General features: G+C 56.3%; 5 protein-coding genes across 5 annotated transcripts; 3 read left to right on the top strand and 2 right to left on the bottom strand.

Moving 5' to 3' along the window:
• Positions 1-1269: 1269 nt before the first annotated feature.
• On the bottom strand, positions 1270-1662 carry H2AC1 (H2A clustered histone 1; the record flags this gene model as incomplete). The annotated part of the gene is made up of 1 exon (XM_080648478.1): positions 1270-1662. One exon carries the CDS (start codon positions 1660-1662, stop codon positions 1270-1272), a length of 393 nt encoding a protein of 130 aa, XP_080504604.1.
• Positions 1663-1958: 296 nt separating this feature from the next.
• Positions 1959-2342, top strand: LOC308237522 (histone H2B type 1-A-like; the record flags this gene model as incomplete). Its single annotated transcript, XM_080648257.1, has 1 exon — positions 1959-2342. One exon carries the CDS (start codon positions 1959-1961, stop codon positions 2340-2342), a length of 384 nt encoding a protein of 127 aa, XP_080504383.1.
• A 259-nt stretch (positions 2343-2601) lies between these two features.
• On the bottom strand, positions 2602-2985 carry LOC308237541 (histone H2B type 1-A; the record flags this gene model as incomplete). The annotated part of the gene is made up of 1 exon (XM_080648283.1): positions 2602-2985. The coding sequence occupies one exon, from the start codon at positions 2983-2985 to the stop codon at positions 2602-2604; it is 384 nt and encodes a 127-aa protein (XP_080504409.1).
• Positions 2986-3275: 290 nt separating this feature from the next.
• On the top strand, positions 3276-3668 carry LOC308237759 (histone H2A type 1-like; the record flags this gene model as incomplete). Its single annotated transcript, XM_080648826.1, has 1 exon — positions 3276-3668. One exon carries the CDS (start codon positions 3276-3278, stop codon positions 3666-3668), a length of 393 nt encoding a protein of 130 aa, XP_080504952.1.
• Positions 3669-6185: 2517 nt separating this feature from the next.
• On the top strand, positions 6186-14464 carry SLC17A4 (solute carrier family 17 member 4; the record flags this gene model as incomplete). Its single annotated transcript, XM_080649506.1, has 10 exons — positions 6186-6323; positions 6657-6890; positions 7176-7263; positions 7899-7985; positions 9048-9166; positions 9270-9431; positions 11482-11614; positions 11710-11857; positions 12801-12891; positions 14330-14464. Exons 1-10 carry the CDS (start codon positions 6201-6203, stop codon positions 14462-14464), a joined length of 1320 nt encoding a protein of 439 aa, XP_080505632.1. The 5' UTR covers positions 6186-6200.
• Positions 14465-14560: the final 96 nt, after the last annotated feature.

A 14560-nucleotide genomic window follows, 5' to 3' on the forward strand; every position in this document is an offset into this window, starting at 1 on the left:
TTTCTCCCCAGTCCACACCCTGTGCTTCGGCAAGGCTGGCAGTGAAGCTACACTTGCTTGATGGGGCGCATCTAGATGAAATTTTTGAAATTCTTTAGGAAAATTTTCACATATCCCTATTCACTCAGTCATTTATATCATTATTCTGATTTTAAAATGTCACATTTTAAAGTTATTGGCAATGTTCTAAACACCTAATTTGTTCCAATATCTGTGCAAGTTTTGTCTTCAAAATTTGTCCTTCCTTTGTGCCTCCCCCAATTGTATGCCTTAATACTTATGTACATTAATTCGAGATGATTTCATACTTGATTGCCCCTAATTAATATATTATATAGTTTATTCTCTTTAACTTTATAGGACTTTAAACGTTTCTTCACACCTACTTCTATACATGTCTGTGTAGACCTTAAATGTCCAGCAATGTTTTTTAGATAACCAATTAGATTCTTTTTCTTGGAGATAAGTGAAACTTGAATGCTGTACAGTAATTCTGTATTTTACAGCCTAAGTGTTCATTGACTGTCCAATTTGGCTTGGTATTTGCAGTGGAAACAAACTAAAAATATTTCTTCTTTGTAGTTAAAACTTCTGGAAAGGACCAAAATTCCCTAAAAATTTTAAAAAGTTATGATGGAAGAACTTGCCACACATTCCAGCCTCAGAGAATGACTCTAGGTTTTCTCCATCACATATAGCATCAAGCTCATTTTTGAGATACATGTTAAGAAAATTCCATTTACCAAGCACGTGTGAAGTCAGTTACCAAATACACATGACCCTTTACCAAATGGTCAGACTGACCTGCTAACTCCTGGTTTCCGCTGTGGGAAGATTGCCTAAGCACCGGACCAGCATGCTTGGGGGGAAATCCCTTTCTAGGGGCTCCTTTTGAGGAAGTCACGCAGCCTCGTTAGACCCTTAACCTGGAAGCCACAGTCATGTCTGTTAGGGCCCTGGAGGAGGTTTGTTCCTTCTCCCAAGGGCTCCCTGACTAAGCTTGCGGCTGCCATGGAGCTGACAACGGCTCCAGCGACTAGAGCGGACCCCAAAAGGCACCCCTGGGGCCCAGGAACCTGCTCTCCAGGCCTCGTTTTAAAGGACCCGTTATCAGAACCAAGGGTTGTCTCCGTGGTGCTAGGGTGCCCCGGGGAGCTCGCCAGAGAACCACACAAGCCCAGCTTGTTGCGCTGTGCACAGCCTTTACTGAGGATCTGAGTGGCTCTGAAAAGAGCCTTTGGTTTCTTTCTCTCTAGATGATCAGGTTCCTCACTTGCCCTTGGCCTTGTGGTGGCTCTCGGTCTTCTTGGGCAGCAGCACGGGTTGGATGTTGGGCAGCACGCCGCCCTGCGCGATGGTCACACCGCCCAGTAGCCTGTTGAGCTCCTCGTCGTTGCGGATGGCCAACTGCAGGTGGCGCGGGATGATGCGCGTTTTCTTGTTGTCGCGAGACGCGTTGCCCGCCAGCTCCAGGATCTCGGCCGTCAGGTACTCCAGCACGGCCGCCAGGTACACGGGCGCGCCCGCCCCAATGCGCTCCGCATAGTTGCCCTTGCGGAGTAGCCGGTGGATTCGGCCCACGGGGAACTGCAGCTGGGCTCTAAAAGAGCGAGATCTGGCCTTGGCCCGGGCCTTGCCACCCTGCTTGCCGCGCCCAGACATAACTTGAGCTGGCAGCAGCAATAAGTGGAAATCTAAGTAAAACACGCCACAGAGGGCCTATTTATAGTCTACCGTAGGTTGTGACTTGCCATCTGATTGGCTGACTGGCGGATGTCTATCCAATCAGAGAGCATTACTGAAATCACTTCATTTGCATACACGTCACTACCATTATCCAATCAGATGGTGGCTGCCCAGCGGTCAGTTGAAGGCCATCCTATAAATACCAGGCTTTTGGCCACCAACCGCTGTTCACTGACCTGTGTCCGTTGCAGGTGTGGGGCTGAGCACGCACCATGCCGGAGCTGGCTTCGAAGGGCGCCACCATTTCCAAGAAGGGCTTTAAGAAGGCGGTGACCAAGACACAGAAGAAGGAGGGCAAGAAGCGCAAGCGCAGCCGCAAAGAGAGCTACTCCATCTACGTGTACAAGGTGCTCAAGCAGGTGCACCCAGACACTGGCATCTCGTCCAAAGCCATGAGCATCATGAACTCGTTTGTCAATGACATTTTCGAGCGCCTCTCTGCTGAGGCGTCGCGCCTGGCGCATTACAACAAGCGCTCGACCATCACTTCTCGCGAGATCCAGACGGCCGTGCGCCTGCTGCTGCCCGGGGAGCTGGCCAAGCACGCCGTGTCCGAGGGCACCAAGGCCGTTACCAAGTACACCAGCTCCAAGTGAGGAGCTGCGGCCGCTGTCAAACCCAAAGGCTCTTTTCAGAGCCACTTAAACTTTCTAAAGGGCTATAAGGTTTTAAGATGTGTACCCCTCAAGCTAGTTTAGCTGGTAAAAAAATTGCTAATTTGACAACTATATGCCCAGAAAAACATCCATGCACACACACAACAGTGTGTTTAGATAGCAAGACAGCTCTTCCCAAGAAACATAGGTGGCTCTGAAAAGAGCCTTTGTGTTAAAGTCATCTGGTGACCAAATCCTGTTACTTGGAGCTCGTGTACTTGGTGACGGCCTTGGTGCCCTCGGACACGGCGTGCTTGGCCAGCTCCCCGGGCAGCAGCAGGCGCACGGCCGTCTGGATCTCGCGGGACGTGATGGTGGAGCGCTTGTTGTAATGCGCCAGGCGCGACGCCTCGCCCGCGATGCGCTCGAAAATGTCATTGACAAACGAGTTCATGATGCTCATGGCCTTGGACGAGATGCCAGTGTCTGGGTGCACCTGCTTGAGCACCTTGTACACGTAGATGGAGTAGCTCTCTTTGCGGCTGCGCTTGCGCTTCTTGCCCTCCTTCTTCTGTGTCTTGGTCACCGCCTTCTTAAAGCCCTTCTTAGAAATGGTGGCGCCCTTCGAAGCCAGCTCCGGCATGGTGCGTGCTCAGCCCCACACCTGCAACGGACACAGGTCAGTGAACAGCGGTTGGTGGCCAAAAGCCTGGTATTTATAGGATGGCCTTCAACTGACCGCTGGGCAGCCACCATCTGATTGGATAATGGTAGTGACGTGTATGCAAATGAAGTGATTTCAGTAATGCTCTCTGATTGGATAGACATCCGCCAGTCAGCCAATCAGATGGCAAGCCACAGCCTACGGGCGGACTATAAATTGGCCCTGCATTTGCCCTGAGGGTATCTTCTCCATCGTGCCAGTTCAGCACCATGTCTGTGCCGGGGAAGCAGGGTGGCAAGTCTCGCGCCAAGATCGTATCTCGCTCTTCCAGGGCCCAGCTACGGTTCCCCGTGGGACGTGTGCATCGCCTGCTGCATAACGGCAACTACGCGGAGCGCATCGGTGCTGGGGCGCCCGTGTACCTGGCGGCCGTGCTGGAGTACCTGGCGGCCGAGATCCTGGAGCTGGCGGGCAACGCGGCCCGCCACAACAGGAAGACACGCATTGCCCCGCGCCACCTGCAGCTGGCCATCCGCAACGACGAGGAGCTCAACAAGCTGCTGGGCAAGGTGACGATCGCGCAGGGCGGCGTGCTGCCCAACATCCAACCCGTGCTGCTGCCCAAGAAGACCGAGAGCCGCCACAAGGCCAAGGGCAAGTGAGGAACCTGATCATCTAGAGAGAAAGAAACCAAAGGCTCTTTTCAGAGCCACCCACGTGTCTGAGAAGGAGCTGAGGCAAAGCGGTGACTGACAAGCCCTGGCCGGTTTGTTCAGTGGATAGAGCGTCGGCCCACAGACTGGAGGGTCCCGGGTTTGACTCCGGGTCAAGGGCACGTGCCCGGGTTGTGGGCTCCATCCCCGGTGGGGGTGTATGTGCAGGAGGCAGCCGATCAATGATTCTCATTGATGTTTGTCTCCCTTTTCCTTTCGCTCTGAAATCAATAAGAATATTTTAAAGTAACCGACTGAAGAACCTAACTGACCACAACTAACCCAGCCGGACGCTGGAACTAGTCTAGTTGGGATAAGGGCCTCGGAAGCCGCCCAGTCTAGTGTGCAAACCATGTGACGGTGGGAGCTCCTGGCCCCGGGAATTGCTCGTCAACTAGACGGCAGTCCTGGCGCCGGAAACGCCATTCCCACAGGGAGCAGACTGACCCCCAGGGAGACGCCCCAGGAGACCGCTGTCAGCAGGGAGTGCGGGGTGTCTGTCCGATAAGAAGGGACCTTGATCTCCTGGGCGTGAAGCAGGAGGGAGATTCCATGAGCTTGGTCGACTTGTTATTAAACGAAAGCAGCGAAGTCAAACATTAAACCTCAGAGCCAGTCCAATCTGCCCGTTTTGTAACCGAAGGGCTGAAGGTGTGGGGTAATCATTTACTTCTCGGGGAGTCAAAAAAGTGAGGAGCGGAGAGACATGCATTTGAAAGGACTGCGGACCCTGCACTCCGCCTGCCTCAGGTCAGCCTTCAGTCTGTTGCCCTTACGTGCTCTGCCTCTGCGTTCGGGGACTGGGTCCTTCCGCACCCAGCACTCACCTTGCTGGTCAGGGGTAGAGGTTGGGGGTGGGGAGCAGAGCTCGCTCTCCCGTGAAAATTCCGAAAAGTGAGAGAGGAGGTGGCCTTTTCCTGGGAGAAGCGAGAGCCGCAGAACTCCAGGGAACAAGTCTGCCGGAACAACGCTCTGGTCCTGTCCACAGAGTGAACGCCCCACCGGGCCTCCACATAACCTCGTGTTCCAGCCAGCAGGCCCGTCTGGGGAAACGCACAGCACCCACCCCGGCCAGCGTCGTGGGAAAGTTAGCTTACGCCTCGAACTCTCCGTGACACCCGTGGGGATAGCTTGGGGCAAAGTATTCAAGAGCGCTGTGTCTTCCATTTGACTCAGGATATGTAGACACTGAAAACAGTGTTTCCGGTCATTAATCCACTGGGATCTTCTGGGTGAGATTTCGAACAAGAGTGTCAGGCCCCGGACGATGTGGCTCAGTGGGTTGGACGTTGTCCGGTGCACAGAGAGGTCTCTGGTTCAATTCCGGGTCAGGACACAGGCCTGGGTTGTGGGCTCGATCCCCAGTGGGGGGCCCGAGGAGGCAGTGATTGATGTTTCTCTCATTGATGTTTCTCTGTCTCCTCTATCTCTAAAATCAATAAAAACGTTAAAAAAATAAGATGGTTAAGTTTTAACATCCAGTGCTTACTGGTATCAACGGAGAGACAAGGAGACCCCGCATTGGAAGAAAATCACAACCCTTCAGGCACTCCAGGCCCGATGCCTCATTTCAGAGGCGCAGAAAGTGGGGCCCAGGGCCTTGACCTTCCCGGGCACACCAGGTCTCCCGAACCCTAACCTGGCATTTTCCCACCCAACATTCCCTCCGAGTTCCTCGGAGAAGGGGGCAGCGTCATGGACAACATAGGATGCTTCTCTTTAGATCTGCTCGTGTGTCCTTTAATTCCTGCAGGTGAAGCCCAGCCCCCGGGAGAGGAGGGACGCAATGTCCACTAGAGCAGGAGCCACGGTCGGCGGCGGTGACGGGGACGCGGCCCCAGCGCCAGCCTCCAGCAGAGGTAAGGAGGTGCGCCGGTTGTGGATAAAACCGGGACCCGGGGACCTCGGCTCCTTTCTGGGGGTCTGTAGCATCTCCTCGCTCCCACCAATTGCCACGAATTCTATAAGCGATAAATAACGTTTACTGAGAATCATTTCATGTCGTGCAATAAACGTGAAGGACATAAAGCAGGTGTCCAGGCGTGATTTGTCGCCGAAGCAGGAAGTCGGAGCAGATGCCAAATGGAAGACCTGGAACCCACCCTCAGCGGCTCCGGCCCTACGTCCAGGAGGCATGGCAGCAGGTCTGCTCGGATTCGCTCCAGACCTGCCTCGGCGTGACGACAGGCGGTCCCTTCCCCTTCAGTCTTGGTTCTGAGGGGGTGTGACCCCCGCCCCTCCCGGGGGACGGTGTCTGCCGGACACAGCAATGTCTGCTCTCCCTGTGCTGCTGCTCACAGACCGACTGCAATTGCTCCCCCCCCCCCCCCCCGCTCCGCCCAAACGGAGGAAAGGGGGTGCAGAGAGAAACGGACCCCGGTGATAGACCTTCTGTGCCCTCTTGTCGCAGGCGTGTGTTCGGTCCGACACGGGCTGGCCCTCCTCTTGCATCTCTGTAACTTTGCGATTTCCACCCAACAAATGAACTTGAGCATCGCCCTCCCAGCGATGGTGAACGGCACGGCCCCGCCCGGCCCGCCCAATGCTTCTTCCGCCATCGCTCTGGACGACAGGAACGGAACTCTGATGGAACTTAAGGTGCTCGTATGTTTAACAAGACGTGACCCTTTCTGTGGCTTCAATGGCTGGATCTAAAGGGCTATTCATTGAGTCCGGCCAGTGTAGCTCAGTGGTTGAGCATCGACCTAGGAACCAGGAGGTCACGGTTCCGTTCCCCGTCAGGGCACATGCCTGGGTTGTGGGCTGGATCCCCAGTAGGGGGCATGCAGGAGGCAGCCGATCCATGATTCTCTCTCATCATGGATGTTTCTATCTCTCTCCCTCTCCCTCCCTCTCTGAAATCAATAAAAATATATTTAAAGAAATATTCAGCTCTCTCGCCAAAGGATAAACAGCAAGGTTCTCCTTGTCGCCCAGGCGCCCGTGTATGCCTGGAACCCGGAGATCCAGGGCGTCCTCCTCAGCTCCCTCAGCTACGGATCCTTCGTGGCCTCGGTCCCCAGTGGCTATGTGGCCGGGCTGGTCCGACCCAGGCACCTGATCGGTGCTGCCCTGTTGACCTTCTCCGCCCTGAGCCTCTTCATCCCGCTGGCGGCGGAGGCAGGCGTGGCCTTGCTCATTGTCCTCCGGACCGTCCAAGGCGTGGCCCAGGTACCACGAGGTCGTCTAAGTCTGAGTGGAATATGGGTTCTAAGGTGTCTCAGAAGCCCTGGCTGGTCTGGCCGGGTGGATAGGGCGTCGGCCTGCGGACTGAAGGGTGTCGGGTTGTGGGCTCGATTCCCAGTGTGGGGCGTGCAGGAGGCAGCCAGTCAATGATTCTCTCTCATCATTGATGTTTCTCTCCCTCTCCTTCTCCCTGTCTGAAATCAATAAAAATATATTAAAAAATGAAATGTTTCAGATGACCAAGCGTGGAACGTCCCCCCGCCCCCACAGGTGATGATACAAACCAGCCAGTATTTAATTTGGGTGAAATGGGCTCCCCCCTTGGAAAGGAATCAGCTCATCACCATTTCCATCTCAGGTACGTGATGCCTCAGGGCCACCCGACACGCACCGTCCAGAGCACCAGGCAGGGGCCTGGCGCCAGAAGCCACACCTCCTCTGCGTCCTTGCTTGAAAGCACAGACCTACTCTTCTTTTTTAAAAAAAATATCTTTATTGATTTCAGAGAGGGAGAGAGAGAGAGAGAGAGAGAGAGAGAGAGAGAGAGAGAGAGAGATCAATGATGAAAGGATCATGGATCGGCTGCCTCCTGCACGCCCCACACTGGGGATCCAGCCCACAACCCGGGCCTGTGCCCCGACTGGGAGTTGAACTGTGACCTGCTGGTTCCCAGGTCGACACCCAACCACACCGGCGAGGACTAGACTGTCTTGATTGTAACTGCACACTTCCTGTGCAGACAGATCCTTGCCAGTGCTTTGCACGTGTAACTTTATCTTCAAACGTTATTTTCACTTTGCACGTGAGGCCAATGGAGGCCCAAACAGACGAAAACTTGGCCAGGGTCACGTGGCTACGGAGGGAAGAGGCAGGAGTTAGCCTCATGGCGTCCACCCCGTGCCTCTGGGCTCCGGTGCCAGGTCGGTCTGCAGGAGGCACGCAGAGTCCCCAGCCTGACCTCTCACCCCGAACATCGCCGCCGCTTGCGTTTAGGGCTCATGCTGGGCTCCTTGACCGTCCTCCTTGTCGGTGGCTTCCTCAGCGAGACCCTAGGGTGGCCGTATGTCTTCTACATCTTCGGTGAGTTTGTGCGTTTCTCCCATCTCAGAAGTGTACTTTCTGACGGCGAGGGCTGGGCGGGGTGTCCGGGACGCTAGTCCCCTGTGATTAACCAAACCCTCACAGAGGTGGGTGTTTACAAGGACAGAGAGGACCGTGCTCAGGGCTAATTACGTTGTGACTTCGCACGCGGACACATGAGGCTTAGCTGGAACGCCCGGTGACATTCCCTCCTGTTTTAAGGGGAACAGCAAAGGGTGCCAGAGGAGTTTCTTTTGTAAGATATTAAAAATGTTGTCTTGGTGCAATTATGTTTTTATTTTTAGAAAATATATTTTTATTGATTTCAGAGAGGAAGTGAGAGTGGGAGAGAGAGAGAAACATCAACGATGAGAGAGAGCCCAGCTGGTGTGGCTCAGTGGTTGAGCATCAGCCGTGCACCAAGAGGTCGCTAGTTCCATTCCAATCAGGGCACACGCCCAGGGCTGTGGGCTGGATCCCCCATAAGAGGAGTGTAGGAGGCAGCGCATCCATGTTTCGCTCTCATCGATGTTTCTATCTCTTTCTCCCTTTAAAATCAATAAAAACATTTTTTTAAAAATGATGAGAAACACACACACACACACAAATAAAAAAATAAAATGAGGACAGAGAAACATCAGCTGCCTCCTGCACGTCCCCTACTGGGGGTCAAGCCTACAACCCGGCATGTGCCCATGACCGGGAATCGAACCAGTGACCTCTCAGTGCACAAGGGCCAACCCACGGAGCCCCAGGGGCCGGGACCGGAGGAAGGGATCGTGGCAGAAGCCTGACAGCAGGGGGAATGCTGACTGGCAGTCCAACCGTGAGGGCATCTCAAGCTCAGGGGCAAAGGCACTAGGCTCTGAACTGCCCCACGCCATTGGCAGCAGCAAGTAGGACGGCCACGGCCGCGGTCCAGGGCTGGGGAAGTGGCCGCCACGGAAGATGGCGCCCCCCGAGGTGCAGACCTGGCAGGAGCGCTGGGCCAGCCATCGGTCCACCACCTCCGGGCAGAGTCCCGCGGGGAGAAACTGGGTCCGCCTGACCGTCCTCTTCCAGGTGGGATTGGCTGCGCCTGCTCCTGCCTCTGGTTCCCCCTCGCCTACGACGACCCCGCGGCCCACCCGTTCATCAGCGCCGCGGAGCGGGACCACATCGCGCGCGCGCTGGCTCAGCAGGTGCCTCGGCCGCGTCCCTGCCCCTCCCCGGGCCTGTGCGGCGTCTCCCCGCGGAGGGACCGTGTCTTCCCACGGAGGGCTCACGGTACCTGCTTCCTTTCAGGACTGCGAGCCGGACCAGTCTCTCCCCATCAAGGCCATGGTCCAGTCCCTGCCTCTCTGGAGTGGCTTGCTGTCGCAGTTCACCGAGCACTGGTTCTTCTACGTCTTGATGGCGTACTTACCCACGTACCTGCACTCGGTTCTCCACGTGGACCTCAAAGCTGTGAGTGCGGAGAGCGCATGCGCCTCTTCCGTGTCAATGCCTCGTCACGTGACCCTCTGTCTGCCCCGCGGTCACCAGGCCGGGGGACCGGGCCCAGGACCTTCCGGTTGGAGATGCAACCACTTGAATCATTCTGAGTCATCTCAGGGGGGCCTCCCGCTTTGGGGGGAGGGGGAGCAGAACGGTATGGTCGTGACATTCAAAAGATGCCATGCTTTTGAAAATTATATATATATATTTATTGTTATTATTATTATTTTTTTAAATTTCTTTATTGATTAAGTTATCACATATTTGTCCTCATCCCTCCATTCCCATCCCAAACCCCTCCAGAGAGGACGGGAGAGGGAAAGAGAGAGAAACATCAACGAGGAGAGAGACTCATGGACCGGCTGCCTCCTGCACGCCCCACACTGGGGATCGAGCCCGCGGGCCTGTGCCCTTGACTGGGGATCGAACCGCTGAGCCACGCCGGCGTGGCAGGATGTCACCTTTTTTAAGGAATTTATGAAAAAATTTTGTGTGCAACCCAATTGATATCTGCAAACAGGACATTCTGCTGACGGCAGAAAGGATGAAGCAAAACAAAGGGCGCCTTCTCGGAGGCTGTGAGAGGCTCACAGGCAACATGTGCCCCAAACAGGGCGTTATTAATAGGATTCGTGCCCAAAACGTAAACCCTTTTCTTCAAGTCGGAAGGGCATGGGGACAGGTGCTCCGAGGCGCCATTGCGCCCAGTCTTCCCACAATGCACCGGTGCTCTGACTGGCTGAGGGAGCCTCTCAGGTCCCAGCCGGTGGGTGTCGTAAACCAAGTGGGTATCGTAAGCCAGGTGGGTGTCGTAAACCAGGTGGGTGTCGTAAACGTGGTGAAGAGCTCATCACAGGTGTTAGTGACAGCTCACAGGGTCACGGAATTCTTGCTACATTCCCACTTTTTTTTTTTTTTTTTTTTTACATTCCCACCTTTTGTGCTCAAAAAGCCGTGGGCTCATGGAAACCCGCTCCTTTGGTCACAACCTGCTAAGTGGCCAGCAGACAGCGACCTTAGCAGAGGTCAAGTCTGGACACACGTTCACACGGGCAGAGGGTGTTGGGATCAGGAAATTCAAGGGCGGGGTGGCTGTGGGCCTTCCCTGAGGAGGAGGAGGGGGAGGAGGAGGAGGAGGGGGAAGGGGAGGGGGAGGGGGAGAAAGAGGGAGAGAAGGAGGAGGGAGAGGAGGAGGAGGGAGTAGGGGGAGGGGGAGGGGGAGGGAGAGAATGAGGAGGGGAGAGGGGGAGGGGGAGGGGGAGTAGGAGGGGGGATTGAGGACAGAAGCAGGTGATGGATCTAGATTCTAGATTCTAGAATCACAGGCTGGGGGATCAGAATGAGTGTGGGGCGAGGCCGGGTGGGTGAGTCCCCACCCACAGAGGCACCCACCCCCAGAGGCCCGGTGACGGGGAGGCGGCGGGAGAAAGACGAGAGAGACTTGAGGGCCCAGACCCAGGTCCCAATGGATCTCAGGGTGTTTTCTCTCGACGACACGTCACCGTGGTGGCCTTTGGTTTACTCGTCGGCAAAATAAACAGCTTGGCCCACGTGCCTGTTAAATCTGTCCCATTGGTCTCCTTTTCCTTTTTTTAAAAAAATAATATATTTTTATTGATTTTAGAGAGGGAGAGAGAGAGAGAAACATCAATGATGAGAGGGAATCATGGACCAGCTGCCTCCTGCACGCCCCACCCTGGGGGCATGTGCTCTGACCGGGAGTCGAACCTGCAACCTTTCGGTGCCCAGGACGATGCTCCAACCGACGAGCCCCCCCCCCCCCCACCCCTGCCGGGGCTGGTTCTTAAAGCACCTGTTTCCAGGCGACTTTCTATACGGAGAGAGCACTCATCCTTGTCTCAAACTATACACACATTTCCCCTCAGAAATGACATGGGCTCATTGCAGCGGCGCGGAGTCTATGTTAAAGGTGACGGGCATCCAACGACGGCACCCGGGGGACCCGCCGTGTCCTGCGGGGGGTGGGCGTGCACTGCACTGACTCCCCGCTGGTCCTCAGAGTGGCTTCCTGTCCGCCCTGCTGCTCGGCGTGGCCTTTGTTAGCATCATCCTGGGGGGCCTGCTGGCGGACTTCCTCCTCTCCAGGAACATCCTCTCGCTCCTTGTGGTCAGGCGGCTCCTCACCTCCGTAGGTAAGGACGTAGGTGGCCCGGGGGGCAGGGCGGGGGGAGCAGGGGGCGGGGGGAGCACGGGCAGCCTCCCGGCCTCTCCGTCTGCCTCCCGCCAGGGGTGCTCACCCCCAGCCTGTTCTCCGTGCTCCTGCCCTGGGTCAGCTTCAGCCTGGGCGTCACCATGGCCTTCTTGGTCCTGTGCTTGGCCACCAGCAGCCTCTGCCAAGCTGGGGCCCTTGTCAACTTCATGGACATTGCTCCCAGGTAAGGACCCCTTGGCCTCCTCCTCCCCCACGGCAGCTCAGTCTCGGTCCGGGGCCCTGGGCCTGCCGTGACCGTGGGTCAGCGTGTGAGTGACACGTGGGACGGGGCCCGGGGAATGTCGGCCCCAGCCCTGCGTCCAGATGCTGTCTGGAAAGAGCCATCGTTCCCCGCGGGGGACACCGCGGTCACGCGGCCTCGGGCCACGGGGCTTGCTCACGTCGGGTAGGATAAGGCTAAAGGGCACGGTGCACGAGGTATCAGAGACCACGGAGACGCCTTTCATAGTCCACGGGACACACTCCATCAGACATGGAGCAGCAGGACATGTGGGAGGCACGTCTCATCCCACGAGGGTCTTGTATCCCCCAAAGCAAGGCTGCCAGGGCGGACTTCATAGCAGAAGCCAAGAGGCGATATAAAAAAACGAGGTCAAACCACCATCTGTCTGTTTTGTACCAGCAGCACTGACCTGTTGGCACAGGCTGCCCCTTGGGGGTCGCAGGCCCTGCACAGCATGGTAGCCACCGCCGGTCAGGACGTTTCGCTCAGGGTTGTGTTTTTTTAAAAATATATTTTTATGGACTACAGAGAGGAAGGGAGAGGGAGGGAGAGAGAGAGAGAGAGAGGTGGAAACATCAATGACGAGAGAGAATCATGGATCAGCTGCCGCCTACATAGCCCCACTGGGAATGGAGCCTGAAACCTGGGCCTGTGCCCTGACCGGGAATTGAACCCTGACCTCCTGGTTCATAGGTCGACGCTCAACCTCTGAGCCACGCCGGCCGGGCTGTTTCACGCAGGTTTGACGAAGGGTCAGACAAGCCCAGGACACCCCAGAGCTAAGCGCAGGACGGCAGCAGATCAGCTGAGATCAACCTTTGTTGATTCTCTCTCTCTCTCTCTCTCTCTCTCTCTCTCTCTCTCTCTCTCTCTCTCCTCTCAGGTACACTGGCTTTATCAAGGGCTTATCCTTGGTCTTCGCTCAGCTCTCAGGAGTCATCGCTCCCACGGTTTCTGGCTTTTTCCTCAGTCAGGTGAGGTCCAACGTCCTGGTGAAGATATTCCCGAGCTGCACCTCCGGGCCCCCCAGAGTCAGACTCAGGGCACTTGTGCTCCCTCCGCACCGCGGCCCAGCTGGAAGCCCAGAGCCCCAGCACCCTCAGGTTTGGGTGGAGGGAGGAGAATGCTCGGCTCCCTGCGTTGATGCTTCACGAGTTCTGAGGAGATGAGCTTCTCATGCTCATCGTCAAATCCGGCAGCCATGCTGCCTCCTGCACACCCCACCCTGGGGGCATGTGCTCTGATGGGAGTCGAACCTGCAACCTTTCGGTGCCCAGGACGATGCTCATTGATGGGGAGCCGAGAGCGGCCAACCACTGTGGGTCGCTTGGGAGGGAAGGGTTTCCCGGGACGCGGGACTTGCCATCCTAACACCTTGAAAGTTCCCACAACCGGGAAAGAGCTGGTCACCCCGCGTAGGAACCCGACAGACACGGACAGAATGAGTGAGCGAGAGGCTGAGCGAAGGACAGAGGGAGGAGCGGCGGCCTCGAGCAGCCTCCATCCTGGGAGATGCGTTTAGAGTTCCCAGGACAGACCGCTTCCGCGGATGCCTGAGCGTTTCCTCGGGATCCGTGGGCAAAGGGGATGTATGTGACATTCACATGCGTGTCATTCTTTTTTTATGTATGTTTTATTGGCTTCAGAGAGGAAGGGATCGGGAGAGAGAGAGAGAGAGAAGCATCCATGATGAGAGAGAATCATGGATCGGCTGCCTCCTGCACGCCCCACGCTGGGGATCGAGCCCTGACCGGGCCTTGAACCGTGACCTCCTGGTCCATGGGTCGACGCTCAACCCCTGAGCCGCGCCGGCCGGGCCACATGAGCATAATTTTTTGGTTCGCTCTGATTTCCCACAAGGAAGTCAGGAAAATGGAGGCTAAGGAGGAAGGCGTGTCCTGTCTGCCATCACGTCCTTGGTCACTTGAAGCTTCAGTTCCTTTCAGTCACTAACACTGGTCAGGAAGTGGCCTTTTAATGGACATTCTCACGCTGACAGGGTCTCCCTGTCATTCATTCATTCATCCATCCATTCATCCATTCCGCAAACATGCATCGCCCCTGGGAATGAAATGGAAGGGCCTGCCCCTCCGAAGCCTTTATTCTAGAAAAGGAGCCGATAGGAAATGAAGACGAGGGCTGGATTTCCATTTTAAATAGGGCGGTCGAGGAAGGACTCATTGGAAAAACGATATTTAAGCCGAGGGCTGGAAGCAAGCAGGGGAGAGAGACAATGCTCTCGGGGGTCTTGCGGGGGTGCGTTGGGGGAACAGGTCTCTGCAGAGGGAAAGGCTGGCGTCCCTGCCACAGTCCGGAGCTGAGCTGGGAGGTGGCGGGGGAAGCTGGAGCCACCGTCCCCTGGACAGGAGGGACGCGAGCTTGGAGGCGTGGTGACCGTGGCTTCGTCTCCAGGACGCCGAGCTGGGATGGAGGAACATCTTCCTGCTGTCCGCGGCCGTGGACGTCTCGGGCCTGGTCTTCTTCCTCGTCTTCAGCCGAGCGGAGGTGCAGGACTGGGCCAGGGCGCAGACCCTCACCCGCCTGTGAGCCGAGGCCGGGCGCCCGCGACCCCGCCACCCCGAGACCCCGCTGCCGCTCCCGAGCGGGTGCCTGCCCTCCCGGGCGTCGCCCTTTTGTGCTTTC

This window comes from Plecotus auritus (genome assembly GCF_963455305.1).
Source record: "Plecotus auritus genome assembly, chromosome: 12".
Lineage (NCBI taxonomy): Eukaryota > Metazoa > Chordata > Mammalia > Chiroptera > Vespertilionidae > Plecotus > Plecotus auritus.